Here is a 15458-nt window from a genome sequence, read left to right as displayed (position 1 = left end):
TATTTAGGTCAGCGCTAGTAGCAACTAATGTAGCCGCTAGCCCTTAGCAGAGATGAAAAGCAGGTTACAGAGTTTCTAAAATCATGTCATATGATTAGAAACTTGGGGAATTTTCCATTTAGTGTTATTACAACTACAAAAGCAAAGAGGGTAAAGGTGTTTTTTCCTTTTTTAGTACGTTATCCCCACCACTTGTAGTAGCCATCTTCATCCCATGGATAGAGCATCATAGATAGCGGAGCTTCTGTAATTATTTCGGCAGTGACAATAATATCATGAGGATTACCCTGGTATATTGTAATACTACAAACCTACAGCTAAACATATAAGCATATTAGCATTGCCATTGTGGGCTTGTTAACATGTTAACAATTAAGCTCAAAGCACCACTGTGACAAAGAACAGCTTCACAGTACTTTTAGTCTTGTTTCGCTGAGTCAATGTCTGAGTTATAATGTCCTTGTTACTCAATGTAATACTTACAAGCTGGGTTATTATTTAGGAAATACTGATGGTCAGCTACGTAATATTTGGCTGAAAATGGAAACAAATGGAAAAGTCTGTTTTTATAAGTCATATCATGGCGGAACAAATTTCAGAGTAAAGCAGTTTCCATGTTATATGTCTGTACTTGTCCTTATCACCTGTCTGTGAGAGTCCTATGTGTTGGGCTGTACATGTTAAAGTTTGCTGTCTAGTTAACAGAGGTAAGTAAGGGGAAAGACTGTAGAAGGGAGGGGTGAGGAGGAGGAGGGGAAGGGGGAGGGGGACTTCAGTGGAGAGTGTGTAATAGGACACCAGCCCTCTCTGTCTTTTCGCTCTCCTCCCTCTCTCCTCTTCTCTCCTGTGCTCTTTCAGTCAAGCCTGCTCTGTGAGCACTTGGATGGAATAGCAGCATTTTTCCTCTTTGGTGTCACTGCTGGAAACTGGAAACAAGGTGGTTTAAGCGGGATAACAAAACCTGGTTGAGTACCTGGCTTTTCCAAGTGGGACCAGCACTGGAGGAAGCTCCTAAAAGGTGAGTTCATGGACCAGGGACTAATCTGGATCCTGTGTCTGTAGGTAGAGGGTCTACCTGCTGTACTGCACCACATTGTAGTGGAGCAGATCTCACAGCGGATGCAGAGTGGAGGTGGTGGGCAGCAGAATAACAGGTGCAGAGTTCCACCAGTGAGAAAAGCTAAACGTAAACTGACTCTACAATCTAATTTCCCTTTTCATTTTACAAATAAAGTTGCTGCTTCAGATTACGTTGGCATGCTGTGTGTAACCCACATGTCTTGGGTGTACTGTCTATTTTTGATACAGTATGCATTTCCAAAATATGAGTCATGACTTTGTAGCAGTTTCTGTATTACCGTGAAGCTAATTAAACATTTAAAAAACTGTTTTATATTGTGATGTTAGTATTTTTTTATAACTTTATTCAACCAAAAGCTTAAATGATTAATTAATAAGCTTTTTAATGAACCATTCTCTTCTACCTAAATGTGTGAACAGGGTTGTCCTGAATCAAAGTGTCTGAATGCTGCTTTCACATGTCATTAAACTAGTACTCCTGAAGTTTTAATACTTGAAATACACACATTTTGCTGTTCAGAGCGGCGTCTGCTTGTCGTGTGTGTTAAGGAGCATGTGTTTGTAACAGAGCCACTGACAACTGAGTGACAGGGTGTGTAGGAACACACACTGTCCTGTTAGAGCCGGGACACACGGGGTAACTTGCAAGTTGTTTACCATTTTAAATTCTTCCCAGATCAAGATACTACATCATCTCAAATGTAAATCCAGATGGAAGGACTCTCTGACTCATCTTCTTTTGGTTAAATACTGTTCATGTGTTTAAAATATTACCAGGACCAGATGGAAGCCAAACAATCACAGACCCAGTTTGGAAAGAAACAAGTAGTATTTGCTTGTTCAGCTACGCAGTTTTCTACTTCCATCAATATTAGTTTTTGAGCAGTGTCTCTGAAATACTGTGATGGAAAATTCATTAGGCTGTCAGCCAAGGAACGCACAATAAACTCAATTATCATTACATCCCACTGGAAATATAACTCCACTCACTGAGGCTGACCTCCTTTTGTGGAGACATGTAATTGCCGTCGCAGAGATTCCTGGCAGACACTCCACTGGAGTCTCTCGAATTTGAAGAGCTCGACATAATTAATTGAAGTATTTATTATTTTTGTTCATGGCAACAAACACTAATGCACTTTTTATTGGGAGACCCATCTAGGCGAGCGTCATGGTGCTTTACAAGTTCCAGGGAGGCTGGTAGTGAGCTCATTCATATCAGTGGGGAGCATCAAAGGTAGAAGCAAAGGAAGTGACTAAACCTGAGCTGTTGGGATGTCACAGGACACTCAGAAGGAGACTACTCCCCTGACGATGAGTTTAGCAGCTGTGAGAGGTTTTCACGCCAGACCTCTCACCCAGAGATCGCCCATCTCTCTGAGAACGCAGAGAGGGGAAGCAGTGGGCCGATTCATTATAACAAGAAAAAGTTTGGTAGTAACTCAACCCTAACACCACACAAGAATCTCAGCACTCAACAATTCTGTATTTCTATGTCAATTGTTGTTTTGTTTTATTCTCGTTTTAATCAATAACATGCAAACAGATTAAGGGACTATATAGTAAGTCATGGTTATGACATTAAACTATGGTTTTATGATTGAAATGATAAAAATACTAGGTTTATGGTAGGGAAAACAATGTGGACTAATAAAAAGGCTTTTGTTAATTGGTCTCCTGCAAGAAAGTCAGATGTGCCACACATGTGCAGAATAATAAATATGTGCATCATTTCTAGGAAACTGGGCTATTTATCCTGCTTCTAGGTTTTGGCACACTGTTGGCTGACATTTCTGCCCCGACCTTAATAAAACAAATCATTTTGTTTGTGGATCACACGCCATTCTTTCCTAAAACTAAGGTCCCCATAGCTTTAGATAATCCTCAGACATTTGCAGTCAAATAATTTGTGTTATTGCTCCCTATTCACAAAGGTGTTGACTTCAAACTTTTGAATTAAATCACAAAAAAGAATACTTGAGACTTGCCTGCTGCAAGAGCTGGTTAATACTGAGTCCTGAGGGTCTTGTATGGCTACAAACTTTGAAAATTAAATTATACATTCAAAGAATTTTGCCACAGCTTTAAAAGGAAAATGTAATTTCCATGTTGACTTTATAAGCTTATTATCACTTATTGAGGCTTGACTTTTACTTATCTCAAATGGCTTAAATGAACTAATCCCTTTTAAAAAATGGTGACAGAAGCCAGAGCAGGACAAGGGTCGAGCCCCGGCACGGGGTCAGAGAGCCATCCGCCCTGAGGCTAAAGTTGTTGGGAGACACCCAAGCTGACGCAGGCTCTGGGGGAGGGTGTGTGTGGAAGCTGCCGCAGCAGAGGAGCTGCAGTTGAGCGGTCTGGGCTGTCTGAATAAGCCCCATGCTGTTTTATTTCTCTTCTCTGCAGCCAAAGTGCTCTCATTCCTCTGCAGCTTCCCATCTGTTATCCTTCTGCACCTGAACTGAAGAATTCCACCTCGGCTACACATCAGTCACGCTTCACTCCACCTCACACACCCATATCTCAGCCTATTTGTACACTACACCCCAAACGGAAATGTGCATAGCAATGATGCAGCTTTTCTATCTGCTGGACATCAATTTTTCATTGTGCATCTATAAGCAATGAGAGCAGGAATCTGCCTCTCTTGTGTTTACTTTGTACATGTGAAATGGACATTTCTCTTTATCCAGTGCATTGCGGGTTTTTTGCACACAGGTAGTGCGTTAGGTGGTTAAAACGGCCAATTCTTTTTGTAACAGTGGAGTTTTGCATTACAGGAGTTAGTGTCCCGCAGGCAGTACAGTGCCTGCTTCTATCTATAATTCAGCTGCTCTTGTCCTGTTATGGAAAAGGCTAAGGAGAGCGTTTCTCCTGTTGCTCTTTGGTGCAGATTTAACTCATCCATATTTAAGAGACATACATCTGCAAGGATATAGTAAGTGATGGTATTTAGCTGACATGTTGTGCTATCATCCATGTCTTCATAGTGTAGTTTGTACTGCACTTACATTTGTAGACCTATAAGACTGATCATTTAACTGTAAATATTATTTGTGTTATTTTGAAAACTAGCCTACTGCATCCAGTCAAGCATTGATTGGTCCCTTTTTAGATCAGACAACACAAGATGAAAGCTGTGAAAATTGTATTCGGTAATAGAATATTTGTAATTAATTTAAAGAGTTTATAATTCCTTGTGTAAAATTAAGGCTACCAAAGTAAAAATGGAGTTCTATAACTATTAAAAGTAATTTAGCAACTTTTAAACACTTTTGAAATGCAACCATTGGATGGCACCGATCCAACTTTTTCCAAATCCTGATAAATGTTAATATTAATATAAACTTTTAGCATGCATTTAATACTTCACTTGTCCAGTTTGTTATTAGCAAAGTTAGACAATGCTCCTAAAAATGAGTAGCCTACACACAAATGATCTCCTGTTTCTCAGTTCTATTTGTAGTTCTAGCGGGGTTAGCCTGTTACGCTAGTTAGTAGCTAGCTGGTGAGCATGGTGGTGAATTTAGCTGATAATTCAATCAGGAAAATAGTAGAAGATTCACAAATGAATGCTAGTGTTCAGTTGCATCGGCCTGATGTGTTAATAGGCAATTGTTTGAAATACAAATACACTAAGTTAGCTTTAGCATTGATAGATAAGATGCAGTAGAGCCAAAGGCACAAAAGTTAAAGATAATAAGGATTATGTTTCAGTGGTCATATTTCAGATTCTCAAAAATAAGACAACTAAAAATATGTTGTTCTCTCTCTCAAGCCAACAGGAGGTGGTAACTGGTTGGGTTCCTGAGCGGTGCAGTCATGAGCAGGCCGGAGGGGTTGGCCAGGCCACCTCTGGTGTTAGCTATGGCGCTCCTGGCTCTCTCCCTCCTCTCCACGGGGATCTCCAGCCTCCCCCAGCCGCTGCCAAGAGTCTTCCTCTCCTTTGAAGGTAACAAGCATGAATGTAAATCAACTTGTTGTGGTTTTTTTCTACAGATGTAATGACTTTACACTGTGGCCATGTGTTCAGTGCGCTAATGCTAAACAAATGTTTGACAATCAAGGCTAGCTTGGGGCTGTAGTGTATGGTTTACCTAGACTCTGCAGATCTTATGCAACTGCTGCTTTAGATCAGATTTAATCTTTGATATTGTTTCAATCACAGAGCCTTGAAGCTCCAATACTGGTCAATCCTTGTCCATCTATTGTCCCGCTTTGTGTCAGTTCTGCAGGAGATGGCACTGCTTGTCAGACACAGCATGATTCTGTTCGTAGTTAAACTTTAATCACACTGCAGGCCTGTGGGCATTGCTGCCCCTGGAATTGCATCTCTTGTTTTATTTAATTTCTTTGACATAGATTATTTTATGAATTATTGATGCTCCCTTGAAATCAGAGTGCATTGTAGAGGTAGACAGGTTTAGTTTGTGTGTGTTCATGCTTGCGTGAGTGAGTCAGTGTGGATGAGCTGACCAATCACTCATGCCCCCGAGCTATGAGAGGTGCACTAACCTTTTCACTGTGGCTGGATAGTGTGCAGGGGCTGAAGGAGACGTTTGATCACCTTTCACTACCTCTCGCTGCGGATTAGGCTGCACAGAGCAGCTGAGGCTGTCCGTCAGCAAGGTTTCTGCACGGTTAATAAAGCATTAAAGTGTGAAGCTAGAACAGATGTGTTTTTCTTTTCTTTTGTCTCAGACTAAATTTGCCTTACTTGTGCCACGTATTTTCCCAAATGTGGTCTCATTCTTTATATTACATCTTTCACTTTCATTCTTATATGTGTCTTTCTTTCCTTTTGAGCTGTCTCTGATTATTGTTTCAGAACCAGCCCTTATAGAAAACGGGGGGTAAACCTCACCATCACATTCTGGTTTTGCCCACTCAAGGCACATTCACTCACTCCACACTCCTCCAGTGTTTTCAAATAGCCAGCTTAAAAGGTCAGAGGTGTATTTGCTGAAAATGAGCCAATCTCTATAATCCTGCATCGCTCGATTCCCTCTCAGCGATTTGTATTAGTCACTGTAGTTGTATTTGCCGCAGGGAGCACCATAAATGGAGAGTTCGCAGTGCACTTATTCTTTAAAGAGGCTCTGGACTTTATTCTTAATGAGTGTTTATCTGTATGAGGAGAAAACGTGTGTTTCGCTATGCAATTGGGATACATCCAGGTGAATTTATGAGGAAAGAGGAGGTTGTATGTTGGCTAAACGGCCAACTTTAGGTGTGAATTTACATTCCAGCTTTGATTTAGCACCTGAGCTTAAAACACCAGACCTGCCTCGAGTAGATTCACCTTTGTTTTTAAGTGAGAAATAATTTTGAGCTAAGGAAGATGAGGCTCATAACTCCATCTTGGCAGCAGGGGAAAGTTCGAAGGGGGTGAGAACCAGATGTAGGAAGACTTTAGGGCCCAAGGTGGAGGCTCATTTCTCCTATAAACACCTCACATTTAGAGAATGTGGGGAGTAGGGGCTCCATCCAAAGCAGCCATAAAGATGGAAGAGTCATCAAAGAAGACTGGAAGAGCGGTGTCTCGGAAGGGAGAAGGCGCAGGTGTTTTGGCACCTGCTGGTTGGCCAAAAGGTTATTCTTGTTTTCTAGATTTTTCTTCTCCCAAATGTAAAGACCTGTTTATTATTAAAAGCTGGAACAAACTTAGTCCAGAAAGTAAACCCGTAAGTGAGACGTTCGGGTTGTCCAAGATCTGGTCTCTGGAATATCCTCCCCCCTTTTCTCCCTGTGTCACTGCTGAAATCCAATCCAGGGGTAAGGCAGGTTCACAGGACTCCCGGCGTAAACTCGCGTCCTGCAGAGAAGTTGCTGTCTTTGACATTCCTCTCTCGCTCACTCTGCTTACTCTTGTGTTCCTCAGGCAAACTCCGCCAGACCACAATTTAAACCGCATAATAAACTGTATAAAAATGCAGCTACCCCAAATAATGAACCCTCAAGTAGTTCTCTTCATCCCTCGGATAATACACACAAGACCCCTTCATATAGCAAATCTATTTAGGGATACCCAGCATGATTAAAGATACAGTAATTACTCCTCTACCTCGCTTTCTATATCTATTCTTTCATGTTAATTGAGCCTTGCTGTTGCAATAAGGCAGAAAAGCAAACAATGATATGAAAGAGGTGACGTGCAAGCATGCAAAGAAATGTAACAACCTTCTGATTAATGTCTGCAACAGAGAGTCTAAATCTTTAGAAAACAATCTTTAAAATATCAGCTGTTATCATTCATTTACTCACATTAAGTACATTTGCTATAAACTGGAGGAAGAGTTTTGTTTGAAACCCAACACGTTTTATATTTTGCTTTTTGATTCTGCTACTGTAAAGGAGGTTGGCCTTGCTCTTGCCAAAAATGCCATTCCAGTAATGATGGGATCAAACATTCAGCCTCATTTATCCCTTCAGTTGGCAGTTGGAGCAGTGGTCCGTGTTTATGATCAGGATCATTTAACCTCATCAGCGGTCTCACCCTGTTATGGCAAACCTCCAATATTCAATATTAAATACAGTACAGTATGTAACCAAATTGTGAAAGATGTTTATTTGAAAGTGAGCTAGCCTGCACATGCTTTCGCATGGATAATGTCGACTTTGCACACACGTGTTTGGCTAAGAAATCGGAGATATTGATTAAGATAAAGTCTGTTTGATGAGCGCTCTGTCATACTCGTATGAGCCACATGGGCTTGACTCACAGCTTAAACAGAACCAGGCGTGGAGATCAGGAAGCAGGCATCAGGGAGCAAATACACCGGATCCCTCCGCCTCACCAGATTACTCCTTATTCTCTCATGCCTCAGTACTGCCTCAACTCACCCCCCATTATTCATACAGCAATGATACAGCTCATACATTGTAGGTGGATATCTGTTAAGGGTGTTTACTTCGTGGTGAGGGTTTGCAAATGCGTATGTGTGTCGCTTTGTTGGAAATAAAGTGTATATTTGTCCGTGGTCAGTGCCTGGATGTGCATTCCTTAGACTTTATTGGATTTTAGTGGCTTCACGTTCTGCTGAATCACTGTGAAAACTATGGGCTGTGTGTTCCTAGAACAGCTACATTCTAGGAAATCTACAAGATATATTGCTCAAATAGCCTACTTGTAAAACATGCTATTTTCAGGCTTTTATCAATCTGATCAACAGCACTTTCTGAATAATTTAGAAAGGTCTGCTTTGGTAGTCTTAGCTGATATTCCATTAGTATTTTGTAAGGTAATCTCTTACAATCCAATATGAGTGGAAGGAAAAATAATTTGATGCCCATAACAATGTCTCGGTTAGGTGAAACTGTCCGTGAAAATGTTAATGTCCGGGACAAATGGGAGAAATAATGATTGAATATTAGGATTGTTTGTTAATATGGCAGGTTATGGAACGAATCGAGGCATATAGATTTAGAATATTTTAGAAGCACACACCAGACGAGGGTGTCTAACCTCTTTGGGTGTTGTTTTGGGGTAAAAAATGCTGAAATGTCAAAGACCATTGCTGACAAGTAGCCAGAAGCAGGCCAGGATGTCCATGTGTGTGCCGTAAGGTTAATATTCGCTAACGTAGGACAGCAACCTGTGCCTGCTCTACATTAGACCTCATCATTAGCATCTCCCCTTTTCCTGTGGTGAACATAATAATGACTGTGAAGTAAAATCAGTGATGCTCTGTGATTATAGGGAATTCCTGGCAGGGCTAAGCATAGGCCTGTCAAATCTGTCGGCAAGGGCATAGAGACATGATACAAATAGCTATAGGTTAGCAATGCCTGCGTGTGTGTTCTCTGAACCTAAACACTGGTGTATTCATGGCATGAAGAGAGCTATTTCTTAGTGTGTGTATGCATGTCCCCCAGACTCACGTCCATCTAATTGCTTGACTTGCAGCATGGACAGTTCCTGCAGGAGCTCCAGCTTGCGCCGCCTTTGGGCTGTCAGCGGGTGAGATGTTTGACAGCTCCTCTGTCAGCCTGTCTTTCTCTGCCCAGCTCTCTCTGTTTAGCCATTCCTGTGTCTGACCTTGCTAGCCCTGTTGAATGTTTTATTATTCCACCTCCCAACACTTTGAAAGGTAATCAATGACCATCAATTCAAACAAAGACAGTGTCTCTTCAAGGATAGCCAAGGTCAACTAGAGAATCCTTGGTTCGTACGTTGGCATTATCGCTAATCAACGACCTATTGTTGTGAAACTATGTATGCAAGATTCTTTATACTCCTTCCTTTGTGTGTAGTGTATTTCGGAAAATGTGGCTTTTGAATTGGTTAAATACTTTAATATTATAGCTTTTCTATCAATTGTGCTTTCAGGGGAAGAAAAAAAGGCATGTGTTATTTCTGGATTAAGGCTGAAAACGGATTCTTTATTCCATTATTGAAATATTGTATGACTTGAATGGATTTGTTTTTTAAGCACCTGGATGAACAAGTGTTTAAACAATCTTTCTGGAGTCTACAGCCAACTGCAGAAGAAACAGGTGAATTTGCCTTTGTTACCTTTACAGTAAATCTTTGCTTTCCCCCAACTCTACAAAACAAAAACAACCCCCTCATCCATATCATGTCACTTTGGAAATATAGCTTTTTTAACCTAAGGCACCCCCAGCCTCGAAGATGGCAGAGAGGAGTCCCAACAGGTTGATCTTTTTCCTTTGGTTGTCCTCCATGACTAATAAAAACATCAAATCTGAGAATCCTTTGACCCGTATCTCCTGCAGGCGTCCCCTCGCTCTGAGAGTCTCTGCTGCCTCTCAACAGTAAAGTCAGAGAGATTTACTGTCTCCTGGAGATGACTAGAGGTTCCTGTGTAGGCAGGTGAAAGGTCACGGCTAAGAGGCTCATGGTACGGGCTGGTTCTGTGCAGGAGCGGTCGTCGGTGACATGTGAAGTGGAGGCCAGGTGCTAATTGGAGCATAGGGAACGCAAACTAGCTGGCAGGCGAGCACCATGATGGACAAGTTGTCATCTCAAGTTTGGGCTCTTGCAGGGAATATTAGCCAATACCTTAGCAGGTCAGCCAGGCAATGAAACCAGCAGTTGACATTGGTGCTAGATAACATCACGCCGCACTAACACACACACACACACTTAGCCAAGGGAGAAAATACACTCTGCGTTCACATGTCATATTTAGATGTGGCGTCTGTTTTGAGAAGCTAAAGTGAGAGAAGGCCGTATCCAATTCAGCCATATGATTCCCATTAGAAACGTCTGGATATAGATGATTGGCAACAGACAACAATCGTCAAATGAATGAGACACGGTAGATATATAGCCAACTCTGGCTTCTGTCCATGTCAAGTAGTTGCAGTACAGTACGTTTGTGCATGCTGTTTGCATTTTGACTGCCGAGTACAGCGTGCCTGAGAATGTTGAGTATGTCTCTTGGGCAGACAATCGGACGACTCTGTCAGCCAGACCTCCTGGGTGGTCTCTACGAACTGGAACGACACCTTAACTTCCCTGCTGCTATATGTAAACGCCACCAGTCATTACTGTATACCGTCAAGCTGGTCCCCAAAGAGAATGGATGGCCGCAGCAACAGCCATTACTTATCTCTAGAGGGTCCTGTCAGTTGCCAGGATAAAGTATTTTACTGGCGCAGTATGTGTTAGTAGGCTAGCACTGTGTTAGGTGAGTGCAGCCATCCAGAACTGAACCAGAAGAGTTCTAAGGCATTGTCCTGACAAAGAGAAATGGTATTTGGCACCAGGTTGAAAGTCAGGCCTCCGTGATGAAGCCCACTCCATCTTGTGAGGAGCGATGAATTGCAAGGGGGCGGTATAAGCCCCTTCTTCAATATTTATCAAGACGGGTGATTGGTGTCCTCCCACTGGCTGCCCCTGACGACCACAGAACAGGTTCTCCTTGAACTCAATAGAAGGCAAGTCTCATTAACATGGAGTTAATTTATTCATGCTGGCCTTTCAGGTACAAAGCCAATTGATGAGGGCTGAATTTGCATGGGAGACACCAAGGTTGGTTTGTAATTGGCCCGCTGTCCAATCCTGAAGTGTTAATTAGCTCCAGGGACCTTTTGGCTTGCGTTCAAGAACTGGTGTTAATCAACAAACCCAACACTCAAGTCAATTTGTTGAAAGCTGCTCATCCCTGCTTCACCAGGGCTAAGCTAATGTTTGACAAATCAGAACAATGCAGTATTGTTCTGATTTCATGAGGTGATTCTTATAATACCGTTTTTCAGTCTTTACCACTATTGTACCACAACTTTTTCCTAGAAAATGTACCACGAGGACACACTGTTTTTCCTTAAGTGTTCTTCTGCCTCTTGTCCCATCAAATTGGAAAAATTGCTTAAAGTGACACCAGCTCAGTCATGGGCGGTCCAACACTACAGTTGCCTCTCTCATAAAGATCCCACATACTTTCCACCGACAGTGAATCCATAATTATTACGAGACTGTGTTACAACAAACCACTCCTTGTATGGACACCCCAAACCAGAACCATGGAAGCGTTGTTTACTACTGGAGTCATTGCTGAAAAACTCAGCCTGCAAAATGGTTTGTATGATCATATAACCAAGTCTGTCAGAAAGTCTTAAGGGTTGAAAACCTGAGTGAAGCTTCTTTGTGGTTTTTGCCTTTCTTCTCCTGGGTATACATGTATACTCACAACAGGAAAAAGCAGAGATTCAGCAAATCGAGGACTGCAATCTCCTCTGTACTTTGACCACATTTTAATTATATTTCTTCAGTTCACCACAGTTACATAAAAGAGCATGTTCTGTTTTGTTCAAATTTGAGTCTCTGTGGCTTGTAGCCTCTCTGGGTTATTATCATGGAGCCTGTGTGTGTGAACAATCGATTTCCCTCTACATTTTACAGAAGGCTTAATTACCCCCCTCAGGAATCACTGCTTGTTTCTTTGGATATATTTTATTTAAGGCCTGTAGTGACATCACATAGCTTGTCTTGTTTTTATGTACCAAAGAGCGTGTTTAAAGGTGAATATGCATTCATCAGACTGCCTGTCACAACTTCTCTGCAGAATTGACTGTAACCTGATGTCATCAATCATTATTCACTTGATTATTTTAGTCTATTAAATGTCAAAAATAACAGAAAAATTGCCAATGTATTGGTTTTCGTCCAACCATTAGTTCAAAACCAAACAATATTCATGATCTAATCACATTTCTAAGCCAATCGACAAAAAAATTGGTCAAACTCCATCTGCTGAGGCCATGTAATACACTTGATAGCACCAGAATGGGTAGTCGACTTACGTTGTTTCAACGTTATCTTAGATACTTAATTAACAATGGTGCTATCAAACAAAAAGGGAATCAGCAGGTTGAAAACAGGGGATGCTATAGCTTTTTTGCGTTATCCTAAGAGGCATACACCACTTTTACACAAAAAGGTCATCTGTATGCTTGAAGAACAGCTCTCTAATATTTGAGAAAATAACCCTGATGATGTCAACGGGTTTTCTTGGATTGGGATTTGAGACCTCAAGGGCTTATAGGATCTGCTCCGCAGCAAAGAAAGCAACCTGCTGTTTAATATTGAATGACGGCTGTCGCTGCTGCTTCCGCGTTGACCACACAAAACGAGAGGAGAGAGAGAGAGAGAGGAGAGAGAGAGAGAGAGAGAGAGAGAGAGGAGAGAGATTAAGCAGATAGAGTAGGAATAGACTAGCGGATCGAAGAGAGAGAGATGAGAGAGAGTATAGCGAGATAGAGAGACATAGATAGAGATAGAGATAGCGTAGAGACAGAGATCCTATAAGATCTCTATCGTATCTCTATATAGCTCTCTCTCCTCGGACTATGATCTCGTTATCTCTCTCGGCTCTCTCTCAGCTATCTCACGTCTCTCCACCTCGTCTGTCGCGCTCCTCTCCTTCTCCGTCTCGCTCTCTCTCTCGCTTCTCTACTCTCTCTCTCGCTCTACGTGTCTCTCTCCGCTCTCTCTCTCTCGCTCTCGACGCTCTCTCTCTCTCTTGCCTCTCTCCTCTCTCTCTCTCTCTCTCGATCTATATCTCTCATCACGCTCTTTCTCTCTCATCTACTCGCCTTCCTCTCTTCTGCTCTTCTCCTCTGCTCTCTCTCTCTACTCAAGTCTCTCTCTCTCATTTTCTCCCCCCCACCCTTGCCCTTTTCACTAACCCACTGTCCATCTCATGGATTAGGGTGGATTGTATCGCCATCGGTCTGCCATTTGAACCAATGCGGCACCATGGGTCAAAGCTCAAAGGCAGGACACTGGGGACTGCTGTGAGGTACGGGAGGTGTTGGCCCACCTGCCCCCACCTGCATAATAGAAAACCCACCAACTGTCAAAGCCCAAATCCTCTTTTTTTTCTGGTTTCTTTCTTTCTCCTCCAGCTGCAATGCAAGCGGACAGCTATAAGAAAAACAACACAAAATAGGAGATTTCTTTCCTCAGCTTTTGCCAATACCTCTGTTTGCTATGCACAAAATATCATCCCTAAAACAGACCCCTTAAATGCAGAACAGGGGGCTATACTACGAAGCAGGATTTTCGCTTAGCCGGCTAAATTCAGGGAAAACTCCGGCTTTCCGGTTCTACGAAGCTGGTTCTCTTTTTAGCAGGCTAGATCTCCATGGTAACTTATGCTTAGCGGCTAACCTGGTCGGGACCAGGTTAGGTTGCAGGCTAAGAGCTCAACTCAGTGAAAGCACTGCCTGCTGACCAATCAGAGCTCAGTGTGCGGAGTTTAAAGCGATCAAGTCATATTACAGGAGAAAGGAAATACAGAAAAACTGCAGTCGCAGGAAAGACGGCCGGCAAAAATCACCGACTGTGTGAACGTGAACATGAATAGAATATCACCTCCCATCTTCAGAGCAATCTAACTATTATAACATTAGCGTTAAGAAAGCTTACTTAAATATCTGCCACAACATAAGTAACCGGATCAGAGTAACATTAAGTAGCCTACAGTCCGCGGCATATCAGGACTGGCTTATCTAAAGCCAGTTGAGTAGCACTTGAAATGTTTGGCTCTATGAAACCTGATGTACTTATATGATTCTGTTTTCTTCAAGGTTGTGTCTTCCTGGTCGAATGTACTTATTGTAAGTCGCTTTGGATAAAAGCGTCAGCTAAATGCAATGTAATGTAATGTAATATCACTTCATAATGTATCATATATTTTCTTATCTGAGTCAGCTGAGCCGTATCTGGCCGTGCAACACTCAGTGTCACATACTGTATGCAGAAGTATTATTTTAAGCAACACATTAAGTTGACGAAACACTCGAGTCAAATGTAGGCCTAATTAAAGTCAGATCGTGTCTTAGACGGGGCAGTGATATCATAAACCTATTAATGTACGCATTCAAACACTTTTTCTTTTACCAGCTGTATTCACCTTGCAGGTGCAGCTATGTGGCTTTTATCCTGGATAAAGTGTTTAAGACATGGATGTTTAAAGTTTAACTTCTTCATTTTTGACTAGTATTAAAGTTCACTTTTCATTCAGGAAGTATGACGCTGCGCTGTCAGTACGCTTGTCCATGTTTGTGATTGGTCGAATGCTCCAGATACCACCCCTTTCATGTGAACGCGCACCTAACTAGATAGGAAACGGCTGGCTTGAGCGATCCACTTGATAACCAGCGTCGTAGGACAGTTTAGCGAGAGCGTGTATGTTTTGGATTAGGCCAACCGGCTAACTCAAACATATCCAGGTTAGGTTGAACCAGCTTCGTAGTATAGGCCCCAGGTCTCTTGTTATTGTTTGGTTGTTTTAGTATCCACATAAATATGCATCATCAAAACAACACTGTCCACAACAAGCTGTTTTTCCTCAGTTATGACGTCCACAAACACTTTTGACACTCTTCCTTCTCGGGAAGTTGTGTGATGTCAACAACAAGGAATGCATATAAACTCAAGACTAACTAACCACATGTGGTTCAGAGGATTTATTCATAACTGAAACAAAATCAAGTGTGCTCCAACTTTTGTTTTAATATGTTGTCCCGACATCTGATGTGTCACTGTGAGATTGTGGTGCCTAAAATATGATGGAATGAATTTGGACCAAACGCTAATCAGTCTGTCTACAAAGGCTTCATAGGGAGGTTATGAGCTGGCATTGATTCTGTAAACAGATTGTCCCAGTGTTTATATTAAATAACTCTGAAAAACCTTGACAATAGTTCAGAGCAGCACATGCCTCTCCCTGAAGGAGCAGGTGCACCATCTGGCAATGTGAACTTGTGATGTTGGTTTACAATGCTGCAGCAGTGCAGGCAGGCATGACTCATGTGTTTGTACGAGATTGAAAGCAGAGCACTGAGGAGATACTGGATCCAACGGTATGTGGCCCCAGAGGGTTTCATTTTGTCTCTCAGAGAATGAG

General features: G+C 42.0%; 1 protein-coding gene across 1 annotated transcript in view; it reads left to right on the top strand.

Moving 5' to 3' along the window:
• Positions 1–837: 837 nt before the first annotated feature.
• The window catches only part of sema3c (sema domain, immunoglobulin domain (Ig), short basic domain, secreted, (semaphorin) 3C), a 39522-nt gene continuing 24901 nt past the window's right edge, over positions 838–15458 (top strand). The window contains exons 1-2 of the mRNA XM_034225860.1: positions 838–1018; positions 4859–5032. Of these exons, the coding sequence (XP_034081751.1) occupies positions 4903–5032 (130 nt within the window). The 5' untranslated portion in view covers positions 838–1018; positions 4859–4902. The remainder of the gene's footprint in view (positions 1019–4858; positions 5033–15458) is intronic.

The sequence above is a fragment of the Gymnodraco acuticeps genome, unplaced genomic scaffold (genome assembly GCF_902827175.1).
Source record: "Gymnodraco acuticeps unplaced genomic scaffold, fGymAcu1.1, whole genome shotgun sequence".
Taxonomy (NCBI): domain Eukaryota; kingdom Metazoa; phylum Chordata; class Actinopteri; order Perciformes; family Bathydraconidae; genus Gymnodraco; species Gymnodraco acuticeps.
This window is presented reverse-complemented; position numbering and strand designations above follow the sequence as displayed.